This window comes from Propithecus coquereli, unplaced genomic scaffold (genome assembly GCF_000956105.1).
Source record: "Propithecus coquereli isolate 6110/MARCELLA unplaced genomic scaffold, Pcoq_1.0 Scaffold491, whole genome shotgun sequence".
NCBI lineage: Eukaryota > Metazoa > Chordata > Mammalia > Primates > Indriidae > Propithecus > Propithecus coquereli.
The window spans coordinates 1221086-1236165 of record NW_012150741.1 but is presented as its reverse complement, the minus strand read 5'-3'; the positions used below and the strand labels follow the sequence as shown (position 1 = coordinate 1236165).

The following is a 15080-nucleotide window of genomic DNA, read 5'->3' as shown; positions in this document are numbered from 1 at the left end:
TTCATCAATCTTATATACTTTTTAGGCTGATTAGGGATAAAGTATACCACAATCAAATTTTTACTTACCCTTTTACTTTTTCATTTATGTACACATTCTGCCTACTCCCTTTTACCACCATCTACCACAAGAAAAATGAGACTGATCTTTTTAATTGTGGTTTTAACGAAAGACCTGGGTTGGAATCCTGGCTCTGCATTTACTGATGCTATGAGTACAGTCATTCATTAAGTTTTCTCAACCACAAAATCATACCTTGCAAAACTGAGAATTAGAGACACTATGTAAAGTCCCTAGTATAGTACCAAGGGTACAAAGTCATCACCACCACTATCAGCCTCATGCAAAAAGATACCTAAAATTCAAAACTGGCAAAAGAATATATATGCAATAAATATCCAAAAATCATTTTTTAAAAAAGATACACAAGTCAATCTTATAAGATTCTGAAAACCCTGTCACCTGCTTTATTTCTAGAGAAGGGTAAAGAGAGAAGATAAAATATTCACTTGAATTCGAGGGGCAGCTAAATTGCAAGCAACAGTAGTAACAATTTTAGGCCTCTAAAGTTCCTCTGATCCATAAGGGAATGCTGAAACTTCCTTGTTTGGGAATTTAAGAGTTTAATTTTTCCCTAGAGCAAGATCAACCATTTTTGCTGGGATAAAAGAATAAAGAACAACAAACTCAATAGCACCAAATGGGGTTTTAACACAGAAAACAGGGCCACTCCTTTCAAATGCAAATTTTTACATTAAAATATGTTTATAAATCATAGCTGTTTTTCCTCTTGATTGAACACTTCTCCCTCCCCTAACAGGAGCCCCAGCAACCTGAGCATGTGCATTACTAATCAGATATACAATCCAGCTGACCCTTTCAAAGCGGAATCTGATTACTAATGGACTAGACTCAGGGCTGCCCCCAAGGGATGGGAAGTAGTAACTATGCTCTCAGGGAGAATGGATACTGAGGATGCCACCAGTCAAAGAGTCGAACACTGTGCACTGGGTCCAAGATGACTTGTACACCCTGTTCACTGCGCAGTTTCCGACCACCATGGACAGGAGAATCCTGGAACACCAGTCTCACTCGATGATGCCGCATGTCTGTGCTCACGTTGATAGTAAACTGAAAGGGAAAAGCAAATTCAGTATCCAACTCACACAACCTTGGTTTCCAACATCTCACTCTGAAATGAAACAGTACAGACATACTTTACACTGGCTGGACCACAAGATTAATCTCTAAGTTATAACACCAACACCTGTGTAAAGATATAAAAAATTAAGGATGATTTTATAAGGTCTTCTCACCTTCATATACTTAAACTATACTAAGAAAGCCTCACAAATGGATGAATAAATCAAGATACATGTACATAGACTATCATCAGAGCCAATTTTTTAAAATTGGGTTGGAGCAGTAAGAGACGGCCTAAAGGGATTTTGATGAGATATTGTTAAGCAAGTCAAGCAAGATACATGAAACATAAATCTGATCTGATTTTTTGTAAAATAAAACACATAATCTCTAAATGTGTATGTGTGTGTGTGTGTGTGTGTGTGTGTGTAGGTGGGTCAGTATAGAATTGTATGAGTATGAAATACATGGAGTATGAGTATGTAACTAGGTCATTAGTGTGGCTTAACCTAGAGAGAGGAAAGAGGTTCTTATAATAAAAACTGCATGTATGACATACTCTCAATTATACAAAATTATTTAAGAGAGTGGGTGTGTACATATTAACAGACACATTAAAATAACAGTTCCCAAAAGATTAATTGCAGTTACAGGATAGTGGAAGTCTAAGGCACCTTTACTTTCTCAATACATTTTATGTATTATTTAAATTCTTTACAAGAAGCATGCATTTTTTATTTTACCATTAAAAAAAGCTATTTTCATTGTGGAAGGGGAACCCCATGTACCTCTGAATATAAGTCTAAGATACAGAAAAGACAAATTACATGAACTCTCCAGCTGCCAATCCAATAAAAATTTTTTAAAACCTGGAAAAAATATGCCAGAGGCACATACATTGTTTACTAATCTAATTCTCAGCTACGCATTGAACAGGGACAGCATCACACAAAGGACAGAGCTGAGCTGGTCACCCTGTGTTTTACTGTCCCATTTATGACCCCATATGTATTCCTCAAGGTCCTGACATCCAGTGCTCATATGTATGTCTCACCATTGTTCCTAACAGGATAATGTTTCTCAATCATTAATAATCACTACACATGAAAATACAAAAACATTCCCTGTCCTACAGAGAAATTAACAGAGGTAAAATATTCTCAGATATAATTAACATCTTCACAAATCTCTCTGTTCCTAATATACATGTCTGATTTCAGACTTACTTTCATTATTCTTCAAAGATTTCTCCCTTAATGGTTAAATTTATAAATCTCTATCAAATCTTACATATAGTGAGAGTCTATAAAAGAGCTGAGGATGACATCCTGAGTCTCTGCTTACCAGAGTAAATATCATTCCCATGACAATTGGAATAAAGATGAAATTGAGGGTGGTGACCTGCAGTAGGCAGCAGTCCTGATCTGGGTTGGTATGAACATCTTCATACTGAATGGGAGGCTGTAATCCTCCCATACACTTGCTCTTTAACCTAGGGGACTGAAGAGAACTGAGAATTAATCTAATGGCTTAGAACTGTGGTCCCTAACCCCTGGGCCATGGCCCATTCCCGATCCATGGCCTATTAGGAAACGGGCCGTGCATCATCACCTGAGCGCCACATCACACACTCCCCACCCCACAACACCCCACCCCACCCCATCCCCAGTCTGTGGAAAAACTATCTTCCATGAAACCGGTCCCTGGTGCCAAAAAGGTTGTGGACCGCTGGCTTGGAAGAAATGTATATGGCTCCAATTCTCCACCAATGAAAATCCTATGGCTCAACTAAAGCTAGCAAGATAAACTTTTCTGTTATTTCCTCTCTCTTTATATACATATAAGTTTCTATACAGAGATCAAAGAAAACCTGACCTTTGAAAAAATCGGAAATACATGTGGATGAGCAAATACGGCAACAGGTTTATGCTTCATTTAGATGGTACTCCTTAGCATCTGATAAAAAATGGAAACTAATAGTCTCTATCAGAGGCTCTCCAATGTTTAAAAGATTACAAATTCCTTATAACTTGTCACACACACACCCGTTTTTGAAATAAATCAACATGAAAATATGGTTTACTTTAATTACAAACTTATCAGTAACCCACCTGCCATCAAGTGAGAGATAACTAACTGTATTTGTAATGTGTCTCATCAGTGACATACTAAGTAGAGATGACAGGTGAAAAAAAAATGAGGCTGCTAAAGATTAAAAGCCTTTTTGGCAATCCCTCTCCTCATAGTTTCCCCAAATTACCTCAAACATAAGACCATATAAATTATTGTTGCTTATAAATACGCTAGCTTTGAACAACAATGACAAAATTAAGGCAAATAACTTCAGTACATTGTTACAGTAAGTTTCTCCCCTTTTTGTCATTTTTTTAAGTCTTCGAATATACAGAAAAGTTAATTAATTAGCACAATAAACTTCTATATACCCTCTATCATTGGATGTTTTGCCATATTGACTTTCTCCCCCCCCATCAAACACACATACAAATACATATAAAAATCATACACACTCTGGGAGAGAAGGGGGTGCAAAGTAAATTTGAAAGTAACATTTACACTTCACCTTTAAATAATTCAGCATTAATAGACACTCACACATAACCATAACATCATTATCACATATAAGAAAATTATTCGTATTTTCCACAGCATATTCAAATTCAAATTTCCTTAACTGCCCCCAAAATGCAATATGTCTTTTATAGCTTTTTTTTTTTTTTTTTGGAAACAGAGTCTCACTCTGTAGCCCCAGCTAGACTGGCCAGAGTGCAGTGGCATCATTGTAGCTCATAGCAACCCCAAACTCCTGGGCTTAAGCAATCCTCCTCCCTCAGCCTCCTGAGTAGCTGGGACTACAGGTGCATGCCACTACACCCAGCTAATTTTTCTATTTTTTGTAGACAGGGTCTCGCTCTTGATCACGCTGGCCTCGAACTCCTGAGCTCAAGTAATCCTCCTGCCTCAGCCTCCCAGAGTGCTAGGATTACAGGTGTGAGCCATTGCGCCTGGCCAGGCTCTTTGTTCTGATCTAGGATTCACTCTAGGTTTACTCTACATTAGGTTGTTATCCTTGTGTCTTTCAATATAGAGTAGTTCTTCCTTCCTTTTCTTTTCACGGCATTACAAGTTGAGTATTCCTTATCCAAAATGTTTAGGACCAGAAGTGTTTTGGATTTTTTCAAAATTTTGAAATATTTGCTTTATACCAGTTGAGCATCTGAAATCCAAAATGCTCCAGTGAGCATTTCCTTTGAGTGTCTTGTTGGTACTCAAAAAGTTTCAAATTTTGGAGCATTTCAGATTTTGCATTTTTGGATTTGGAATGCTCAACACGTACCGTAAGTTCTGAAATGGATTATTTGATTTTAATAAGCCAATTTCATGCCTAGCATTATGATTTGAATATTTGTGTCCCCTCCAAAATTCATGTTGTGACTTAATCTCCAAGGCAATACCATTAAGAGGTGGGGCCTTTAGGAGGCAATTAGGTTATGAGGGCTCCTCTCTCGTGAATGGGATTAAGGTTCTTATAAAAGAGTCTTCACAATGGGTTTGGCCCCTTTTGGCCTTCTACCTTCCACTAGGGAAGGACAAAGTGTTCCTCTCTTCTGGAGGATGCAACAAGGGGCCATGTTGGAAACAGAGAGACAGGCCCTGCCAGCACCTTGATCTTGGACTTCCCAAGACCCAGAACTTTGAGGAAATAAATTTCTGTCCTTTATAAATTACCCAGTCTGCTAGACTTTGTTATAGCAGCACAAACAAACAAAGAAAGACATCTAGTGAAATCTATTAGAACAAAATATTACTTGAAAAACAAATAGAAAACCACATACCTGCTTTTTGAACTTGAAGTTGAATTCCCACATTGGTTCCTGTCTGTTCCCAACAATCTTTCTGCACCAGAAAAGTAAGCACTGTAAGAAAGCAAAAATAAAATAAACTGAGAAAAAAGAAAAAAAAAATCAAAATACTTTATAAGGTAACAAAAAATAATCAGCAAAAGCCTCTGTTCGACAGCTCTAAAGCCAGCCACAGTGTTACTGCTGAGATTTTACTTTGGCTCAGATAGATCCCCAACTTGACACTGGTGCAACATGAAAACAGACAATCCCAGGGCTGTTTAGTAAGGAGAAGAGGGACCAATACAAGTCAACCTCAAAGGCTACTTACATTAACCCCTATTGTTCTCATCTTTAAAGACAGAAAGAAACAGGTTATGTAGAGACTGGGGCACTCTCTGATTCACCAGGCCAGTCCTCTACGTTAAAATATAAGGGCAGCCAGTAGCCACCAGGCAAAATGATAACAAGACCATAAGGCAGCCAGGGAATGCTGGCCCTGTAATAGAAGCGAACTGCTCAGGACCTTCTGGGAGCAGACAGCCGGTATGGAAACGACTGAGCTAGGCTGAATTCAGTCTAGAGTCAGCCCCTCAATGAAAGTCAGGCTACAGCTAGGGTTAAGCACAAGAAGTGAAGTACCTCCCAGGGGATAAGGGGTGGGTCGTCCGCCGTGCCAGCTGTCCTGCCCTTCAGACATGCCCTGTACGTCCTGCTGTTCCATCAAAAATAATGGGCTTGGCTTTAAGGGGAAAACACTTCTGCTGCCATCACAACGGCTCCAGTGTCCCACACAAGCTATGCTACTGAAAAGAGAGAGAGGGGGAATCAAATGCAAAAAGCTGGAGTCTAGGAACATGGGACAACTTCCTTTAGGCATGCTGGCAACTCCCTGAATGCCATGCGATTGTGGGTATACAAGTGGCAAGGCCATGCATGGGACACCTGCCACCGCAGGTCCCACACCCTCTTCAGAAGATCTCTAACAAGGCACGAAAGAAGCAGCCACATGGCCTGGGCTTACTATCTGGATTAAGACCTTAGTTTTCATTCCACTTTGGCTCTATAGAGTCCACTTCAAAAAAATTAATATGCAGTGATAGGGATATGAAGGTATGGGCATCTTAGAATTTAGGCAGTAGCACTTGCACTTGCACTGGAGCCGCTAAGATGTGTCAAGCATGAGGAGTTTGCCCAATGCTGCTCTGCTCCCAGCAATTGCTTCCCTCCTGGCATGACTAACTTAGGGATGATCCCTAGCCTCACCATAGTTAGTCTGATACTATCAAATGTTTCTGGGGAGAGGGACACTGTAAATGTGAGGTGATACACTGTACACTCATATTACAAGCAGAAGCAGCTGCTGGGTGAAATCCTACTCTCCCAGCATGCTACTCCTGCCCTAAATCCATCAGCTAGCATGATATTACATACAGCTCAGCCAATGGCCCTGACCACCTCAGCTTGCAAGCCAGGGCAGAATCTTGATAATCTTGAAATCAATAGTACCCTTTTAAATTAATATGTATCAGGTAGAATATTATCACGCTAGAGCTAAACTAGGGGAGAAGAATCATTATATAATGTCCATTACCATAAAAACAAAGTATAAGAGAATGAGAAGTGCTATAGAACATCAGATTGTGGGTAGGAACAGAGTAATAAAAATTATCTACAAACTCAAAGATAATGAAATTTAGACAATGGTATTAGTTGAATAGAAAAAGGTTGAGACATCAACTTGCCTAAATAATCATATCTGCTATGTTAGTCTAGATTTCAGCAAGGGAAAGAGAGAATGGACCAAAGGCTAGTAGACCTATTTATAAATCAGAGGAATGCTGGAAACTTGAATATAATGTAGGAATATAAAATACTGGAGAAATCCTGAATTTCAAATAGCCTAAAACACAGGAAGAATTTTAGAGAACTAAGGTCTATGAATCAGAGTACCTTATAGTCTCTGAGACAACCTACTACAGAGCCTGGCAACAGGCTGGCACAGGGCACTTAGTAAATGCTAAAGGAGTAAAGCCTACACCAGAATCCTTTAAGGAGGTCAATAAAGGGGAATCCCAGATGTCAAGGTCACATTATAAAATTAGCGAGTTGTTCATGTTATATCTTTGTACCATGATTGAAAGTACCGTTTAAAAAATTATAGCATACAGCTACTGTTTTGAGTTGTGCTCTTCCTGGCTCAAACCATTAAAACCATTATATCTGAAGTGGTCCAATGTACAATACATGAAAATAAATTAAAATAAAAAGAATAAGGAATACACTAAAAGCACAAGAAAGCTTTAAGGTAAAGATAAGCCAGACCAGCATAGCGGGAATATCTTGGAGAAGTGAAACCTCTGAGCCCTGAAGTTTATATTAGTCCGCTAGCAGCCTGGGACCTATAGCCCTCCCCATCAAAGAAGCTGGAGACAAGCCATAAAAACAGGCCCACCATACTAGAGTCCATTAGTCAAACCCCAACACTAATTCTCACTTACTTTGGAATTCTTTAATGTCCTGGGAGTACTTTCTGGAATGGCTGGATTCTTGGAGATTCGAGCAGCAAATGGCTCATACATATGGTACAAAGATCGGATCACACATGCCCGGAGACAGCGCAGCTTCTCCATCGATTCTGGTCGCAGGCGCAAAGGCAGAGAAGCATCCAGCGTGTAGTGCCTGAAACAGGACACATTACTCCTACCAATATGTGATCTGTCTCTCCAGCTGTAGGTCTTGGTCTCTGTGTGAACTTTCCTGCATTATTATACTGGCCAGCACTGGCCCCAGTGCTCATACATAGACAAATCACCATCTCAACCTCTCAGCAACTTTTGCTTCTTTGCCTTGCAATCCTGTACTTCTCCGTCCATTTTGAAAGTTTAAATCCTCACTCTTTCACTATACAAAAAAGCAAGCTCTCTGAATTGATACGAGTATAATATACTTCACTTGCTGAAAACGAACCTGTACTGGAGAAGAGCCACCAGGTTCTCCTGTCAGATGTCTCAGCAAGTTCTCTACTCCTCCTACTTCAACACCCCTTCCCACCACAGCTTTACTCACAGTTCACGATCTCCACTACACTCCCACACCAAGCATCGAAAGCTAGCCCTTTTACTAATCACATAATTCACTCACTCCTCACTGCAACTATACATAGGACAGCACGAATACCAAAACTATGATACTCAAGATGACCAGCAAATCTAAGCAACAACCAATCAAGTTGGAAAGATAAGCAGACTGGCATCTGTAGCTTTTCAATATTCTATCTAAAATAAACCTCTAAGGAAAAGTCAAGACAGTTCCTTCTGACACCTGAAGCAAAACTTTTTGCTGGAAGTGGATACTGGAGGGTAAAAGTAAGCAACCACAGTGAAGACAAATAGTTGGATAATTAATAACATCAACTTTAAATTAGAGAGGGGCTCAAGGAGTCCAAAGCTAGGGTCATGCCTAGATATGGAACAGAAAAAGTAAAAAGAGGTCACCATCCAATGAGTAGCTCCAAATCACAAACAGCAATTAAATCAGCTACACAGATAACGGAGTGAGCTCTCTGTGGTCGCACCTTCGGTACAACCTGGTCCAAAAGGCAGCAGTGCAAGTGACAGTCCAGGCATTCTTACAAATCAGGGAAAAATTCACAATGTCCTCAGGACGGATGTAGGAGGCCAGCAATAGCCAAATATCCATGGGATACTCTTCTCCTCCAGCCCCGTCCAGGTCTTCTGAAACAGAAATAGGAATAATAATCTTTGATATTCTATTACACACATATCTAAAGATACTCAATCATTTCAATTCTCCCAGGGCTTGCAACATTAAGAAAAAAGTTTTAAATAGGTCCAAGGAAGCCCCTCACACTAATCATTTCCCATTTATCCTAGCTGCTGGAAACTTACCTCCTGTTGCTCAAGTGAATAGATGTTGTTCATAAGACCTTTATTTCACAACAATTTACAACGTAGTTTGAAGTTTTCCAAGTGCCTTTGCATACACTCATCATTCAACCCTAACAATTCTTCAATGGAAATAAGGAAAATATTATCATGCCCATTTTACTAACAAGAAAAAAGAACCTTGCCACCTAGTCAAGGTAAACAGAACCCAGGTTTTCTGACTCCAAATTCCAGCTGCACACTATAAACCCTGCCCTTGATTTCCCTCCAAGTCCCCACTCACCAAACATTTTCTTCAGTTTGGTCACATAGAAAACAAAATTGACTTTAAAATAGTATGAGGAAACCTCAAAGTGCAAACTAAATAGGACACTAGATAAGTTACAGTACATTCTTATTATCTGTAACCTGTTATCTATTATATAACCTGTTTACAGATAACCTTATCTGTAACCTGTTTATTTTCTTCTAGTTTAATTGCCAGTTTGACCTATGATCCTAGCCAGAGGCATTCAGTTACTCCTAAACAACTATCACTAACTACTCCTCCTTCAGAACTCATTAGTGGTAATTCTCTTGACCCAGTGGTCCCCTATACTTCTCAGGTGCAGGTAACAACACACGCCCCGTAAAGATACCTAAATCTGGGCTAAACCTAACCCTAATCTTTATTTCAGACATAGTCATAAAACTGTCCTAAAACCAGCCTTCTTTCCTGGGCAAAAAGCCCCTACACTACTTCCCCAAAGTTATCCCTGATTTTTCTAGCTAACTGCTTCCTACAGCTCTATCTGTGATTCTTGTTCTTGCATTAGGTTTTTCACAACAGAGACCAATGTGTCTAAAACAACATCTTCTTTTCTGGTTCCTATCCATTCTTTTAATTTCCAGTAACCATCCCAAGGCTCAGTCTACCATGTCTGGGACCCCACCTTCTCCCACATTACCTCTTCTTTCTCTGAAAGGCAAATAACTATCAGAATTTCCTCTACTGAGAGCCACAAGGACTTTTACAAAGCAAAGTGCTATTAAAAATTTTCTGTCTCAAGAGACAAAATTCAGTAAATACTGAAGAATTGCCAGTGTTTTACACATAATTACAGAATTTAATAATTATAGAATACTTAGGAATTTTCGAAATGAGGGAAATGGAATCAGTAAAGGAAAGTTTCATGCAGATTAAGTCACAAAGGACATGAAGAATTTTGACAGGCATAGGTTAAGAGGAAAAGCACGTGAAATCGAGAGCTAACAAGAAGCCAAGGTACTTAGAAAAACAAATATTTACAGAGATAGTGATAGGATATCAGGAAATTTTTTCAAAATAATCCAGTGTGTGTGTGAAGGGGTGGTGGAATAATGGTTGAAACAAAAAGAGCCATGAACTGATAATTGTTGAAGCTGGGTAATGGCTACACAGGGCTCATTATGCTATTCTCTCTTCTTTTGTATATGTTTCATTAAAAAGGAAACTAAAAGAAAGGCCAGTCTGGCTAGAACAGAGGAACCTAATGGGGGTAAAGTGAAGTAAGGGAGCAAAAGATGAATCTGTATGCCACAAATCACGTATTTGATAAGTGACCAGTATCCTGAATATATAAAGAAGTCTTACAACTCAATAATAAAAAAATAACCCAATTTAAAAATGGGCAAAGGATTTGAATAGACATTTTTCCAAAGAAGATACACGAATGGCCAAAAAGCACATGAAAAGATGCTTAACATCATTAGCCATTCACATCCACTATAATTTAAAAATTCAGGGCAGGCTGGGTGGTCCATGTCTATAATTCCAGCACTTTGGGAGGCTGAGGTGGGAGAACCACTTGAGGCCAGGAGTTCAAGACCAGCCTGAGCAACATAGCAAGACCCCGTCTCTACAAAAAAAATTTTTTTTTAAATTAGCTAGGCATGGTGGCACACACCTGTAGACTTAGCTACTTGGGAGGCTGAGGCGGGAGGATCACTTGAGCCCAAGAGTTCAGGGTTACAGTGAGTTATGGCAGTCCCACTGTACTCCAGCCTGGTGACTAAGCAAGATCCTGTCACTAAAAATTTAAATTTACATTTAAAAAAAAGACAACATAATTTAAAAAGTCAGACAATAACAAGTGTTGGTGAGGATGTGCAGAAATTGGAACACTTATATATTGCTGGTGGGAATATAAATGGTACAGCCACTTTGGAAAACAGTTTGGCAATTTCCCAAATTAAGTCAAACACAGAGTTTCCATATGATCCAGCAATTTCACTCCTACCTAACCAAATGAAAGTATACATCCACTTAAAAACCTGTCCGTGAATATTCATAACAACATTATTCATAACAGGCAAACAAAAAGCAATAAAAAGGAATAAGATACTGATACATGCTACAATATGAACTTTAAAAACATTAGCTAAGTGAAAGAAGCCAGACACAAAAGACCACATATCATATGATTCCACTTATATGAAATGTCCAGAATAGGTAAATCTATATAGACAGAAGTAGATTAGTGGTTACCCAGGGTTGGGGACAGGGTTTGGGAGGGAATGAAAAGGGATGCTAATAAGTATGAGATTTCTTTTGGAAACATTCTAAACTTAGAGCATGTTGATGGGTACACAATTCTGTGGACAAACTAAAACCGCTGAATTGCACAATTTAAAGGAATGAACTCTATCTTAATAAAGATTTTTTTAACAAAAAGTCTAATGAGAACGTAGCAAAAAAAAAAAAAAACAATGGCCGGGCACGGTGGCTCACGCCTGTAATCCTAGCACTCTGGGAGGCCGAGGCGGGCGGATTGTTTGAGCTCAGGAGTTCGAGACCAGCCTGAGCAAGAGCGAGACCCCGTCTCTACTAAAAATAGAAAGAAATTAATCAGACAACTAAAAATATATAGAAAAAATTAGCCGGGCATGGTGGCGCATGCCTGTAGTCCCAGCTACTTGGGAGGCTGAGGCAGTAGGATTGCTTGAGCCCAGGAGTGTGAGGTTGCTGTGAGCTAGGCTAACGCCACGGCACTCTAGCCCAGGCAAAAGAGTGAGACTTTGTCTCAAAAAAAAACAACCAAGACAATTCCCTAATAGAATAGTAACAGTAAACATGGATTTTAAGTGAGAAATTAAGGACAAACAAGTGTGAAGAATGTCAATACAGGTTGAGTATCCCTTATCCAAAATGCTTGGAACCAGATGTGTTTCAGATTTTGGCTTTTTTAAGATTTTGGGATACCTGCATTACACTTACTGGTTGAGCATTCCTCATCCAAAAATCAGAAATCCAAAATGCTCCAATGAGCATTTCCTTTGAGCATCATGTCAGTGCTCAAAACATTTCAGCTTTTGTAGCATTTTGGATTTTGTATTTGGAATGCTCAAACTGTATTAATTTTTGGATCCTGAGAAAGAGAGATATCACTGTCAATAACTGATATAATTGTAAAGCAATGTCAGTTCATTAATTTATTGATTCTTTTAATATATTCTAACATATACAAATATCTGTTACCTGATTCTCAAGTAGAGGTGAAACCAAAAATACACACATCATTTATTACTTATCAGCTTTCCCAGAAACCTAGCTGATCATCAGAACCACTATAGTTTTAAGAATTCTGGGCTCTACCCCAAGAGATTCTGATTCATTAAGTCCAGAGCAAAATATGGAACCTAAATGATGGTTTTGCATGTTATATAACATCAGTTTATTATTCTTTGTTTCATTTGTATAAGTATTATTATCACCATTAAGATGTAAACATCAGATATTTTTCTATTTCCCACAGTACCTATTAGACATGAAGCAGACATTAATAGCTGCAGAATATTTAAAGGCCCATGATAATATCTAAGTTTATGTGAAATAAAACTGGTTTCATAAAATCCACATACTTGGGAAAACATTTTTTCATCATATTTCTGCCTCCTTACACATTCAGAAATCCAGAATGGCAAAGACTTTTTGTTTTCACATTGCCATGTGAGTTTTTACCTAATAATAACATGTACTCAATGAATGTCCAGTTCACAGCTCCAGAATCTACTAACTCTTACCAATCTCCTTCCCTTTTAAATTTAGACAAAAGCAAAAAGCTCAGGAGTATTAAACCCTGTCCCACTACCGAGATTTTAGTTGAGAGCCATGTTTTCTCCAAACGCCTCTGGTATCGCTTCTTATATCTCCCCTTCTGCTACTGAGGAAGTAACAGCTTCAATTTATCACCACAGACAGGACTAACAAGTCAAAAGAGAGCAAGCCCTTGTACCTTTGTGCCTTTTGCTTTTCTTTTTTCTGGAGACGGTTCTCTCATGGATGCTTTCCTCCTGGGCATCCATCTCATCACTGCTATCAATGATGTCACAGGGCTCACCAGCCCCAGAAAGAGCTTCCTCTGCAGGAACCTGGGAAGCTTCCAAGCCACAAAGAGATTTTACTAAAAGAAAATAAGGGGAGAATGAGATGGCACACGGTTCCACCCAGGAATACAAACAACCTAGCCAAGATACCAGCAGCCATCAGAAAAAGGAAAAAAAAAAAAAAAAAAAAAACCCAATGTGAGAGAGTCTGCTGGAGAAAGCTGAGACTCTGTTACCAAAGTTTAAAAAAAGAAAGAAAGAAAGAAATTTTAGTATATTAAACACAAAAAATTGGAAAGCAATGGACCAAAAGACTCCTTAAAAGTGCTGACTTCAGCACTGAAGGGAGTGCATAGTTCTTCCACTATGAACCCTGCAGGATAAAACAAAAGGTGAGCTGTAGTCTCATAAGTTCTGAAGAGCAATGTTTAAGAGGACTTGGATCCAGTTTAACCCTGGTACTAGGCTGGAGACTGTGTCATAAAATACATGTCTTGGGATCCATGTATAAAAAGCTTGAAAGCAAGAAAAACACCGGAAAAGGTAAAGAACACCCCAAGGTTATTCATACAAGGAAGCAAACTGCAGAGTAAAATATATGTGAACTACAGGGAAGAGATTACTGCCCAAGAAGAAAGCAGTGGAAACTTAAGAATAGTATACAAACATTTTTTTAAATGCAAAAGCGAAAATAAAATATTTCTGCTACAGAACTGCTACTCTTGGCTAATCCTCCCCCACCCCCAATATACGCGTAAACATTGAGAAAAGCAAACCTGTTTATGAGAAGATGCCCAAAGGACTGCAAGAAAAACACTGAGACAGAATCCCGTGAAAATAGAACACCCAGGCCTGAGCATTAAAAGGCTCACGGAAAGCTTACCTTCCTGCTGCACTGCGTTGGCGACGGCTTTCTTGACTCGTCCAGACCTCACGACTGCCGGATCCGAGTTGGCATAATCCGCCACGGTCACTGAAACACAGCACCAACCCTCAAGGAAGAGGCCTCTCTTACGTGTCTTCCCCACCTTCCCCTCCTCGCTCTAGGTCCCTGGCCCAAGCCGCCCTCCCGCCGCAGGCAGACGAGCGCTCGCCTCGGCACGGTCCAGCCCCCTTCCCGCCACTAGACCCTAGTCTTTTGGCGTCCCTGCCCCTTTGCCCACCTCGACCGGAGCAGGCGTCGTGGGCCCGGAATTTGAGTCGCTTTCCTCTCTTGGGCATGGCGACCGCGTCGGGGCGAGGCCGGTCTAGCGGGCCGGGACCCCGGGCCATGTCTCGAGCCGGTGAGCCTGCCCCGGGAGCCGCAGGCCAGCTCCGCCCGGCTCCGCGGCCATCCCTCACCCGAGGCCGCTGTTCTCGCGAGGACTTAGGCCAGGATTCCGAGTCGCGTTGGCGGCCGACGCCCCTCTTCGGAAACCAATCGCCTCCAGGTTCCGGAGATACGCCATCATTCGGCGCCCGAGTACCAAGATGGGTCTGGATTCCCCGAGGGTAGAGTGTTGTTTTACTGGGTGGTGTCGGCTTTTGTCGTACCTCTTGTAAGGTGATTGGTGTCTCAGACCCGGAACCCACACCTGCGTTGACTAGAACTGAGCGTTTACATCCTGGTCTCCGGATTCTCCTATCGCCTCTGTCCACACTCCAGGTCCACTTCAGCACCCAAATGTATATACATTGTCGTCTTCGTGCTCTATCTCCCTGGTGCCACAAAGACTGAGCGCTTGCTATTCCAACATGGGTCTATAAGAGTCTTCGCTCAAATTTCTTTTACGAGAGCTATAAATGTCTGAATTCTCAAAAGAAGGGGTACTTAAAAGTTTTTCAA

General features: G+C 40.3%; 1 protein-coding gene across 3 annotated transcripts; it reads right to left on the bottom strand.

Moving 5' to 3' along the window:
* Positions 1-439: 439 nt before the first annotated feature.
* On the bottom strand, positions 440-14636 carry TMEM183A (transmembrane protein 183A). 3 transcript variants are annotated; one of them, XM_012655914.1, is made up of 8 exons: positions 14419-14636; positions 14139-14228; positions 13165-13332; positions 8581-8740; positions 7505-7685; positions 4998-5078; positions 2488-2643; positions 440-1131 (listed from the first exon to the last, which is right to left on the bottom strand). In XM_012655914.1, the coding sequence occupies exons 1-8, from the start codon at positions 14525-14527 to the stop codon at positions 946-948; spliced, it is 1131 nt and encodes a 376-aa protein (XP_012511368.1). In that variant the 5' UTR covers positions 14528-14636; the 3' UTR covers positions 440-945. The 3 variants fall into 3 exon arrangements, with proteins under 3 accessions (XP_012511368.1, XP_012511369.1, XP_012511370.1); XM_012655915.1 differs by having other exon boundaries at positions 8581-8737; XM_012655916.1 differs by lacking the exons at positions 440-1131; positions 2488-2643; positions 4998-5078 and adding an exon at positions 5646-5809.
* Between the last annotated feature and the right edge of the window lie 444 nt (positions 14637-15080).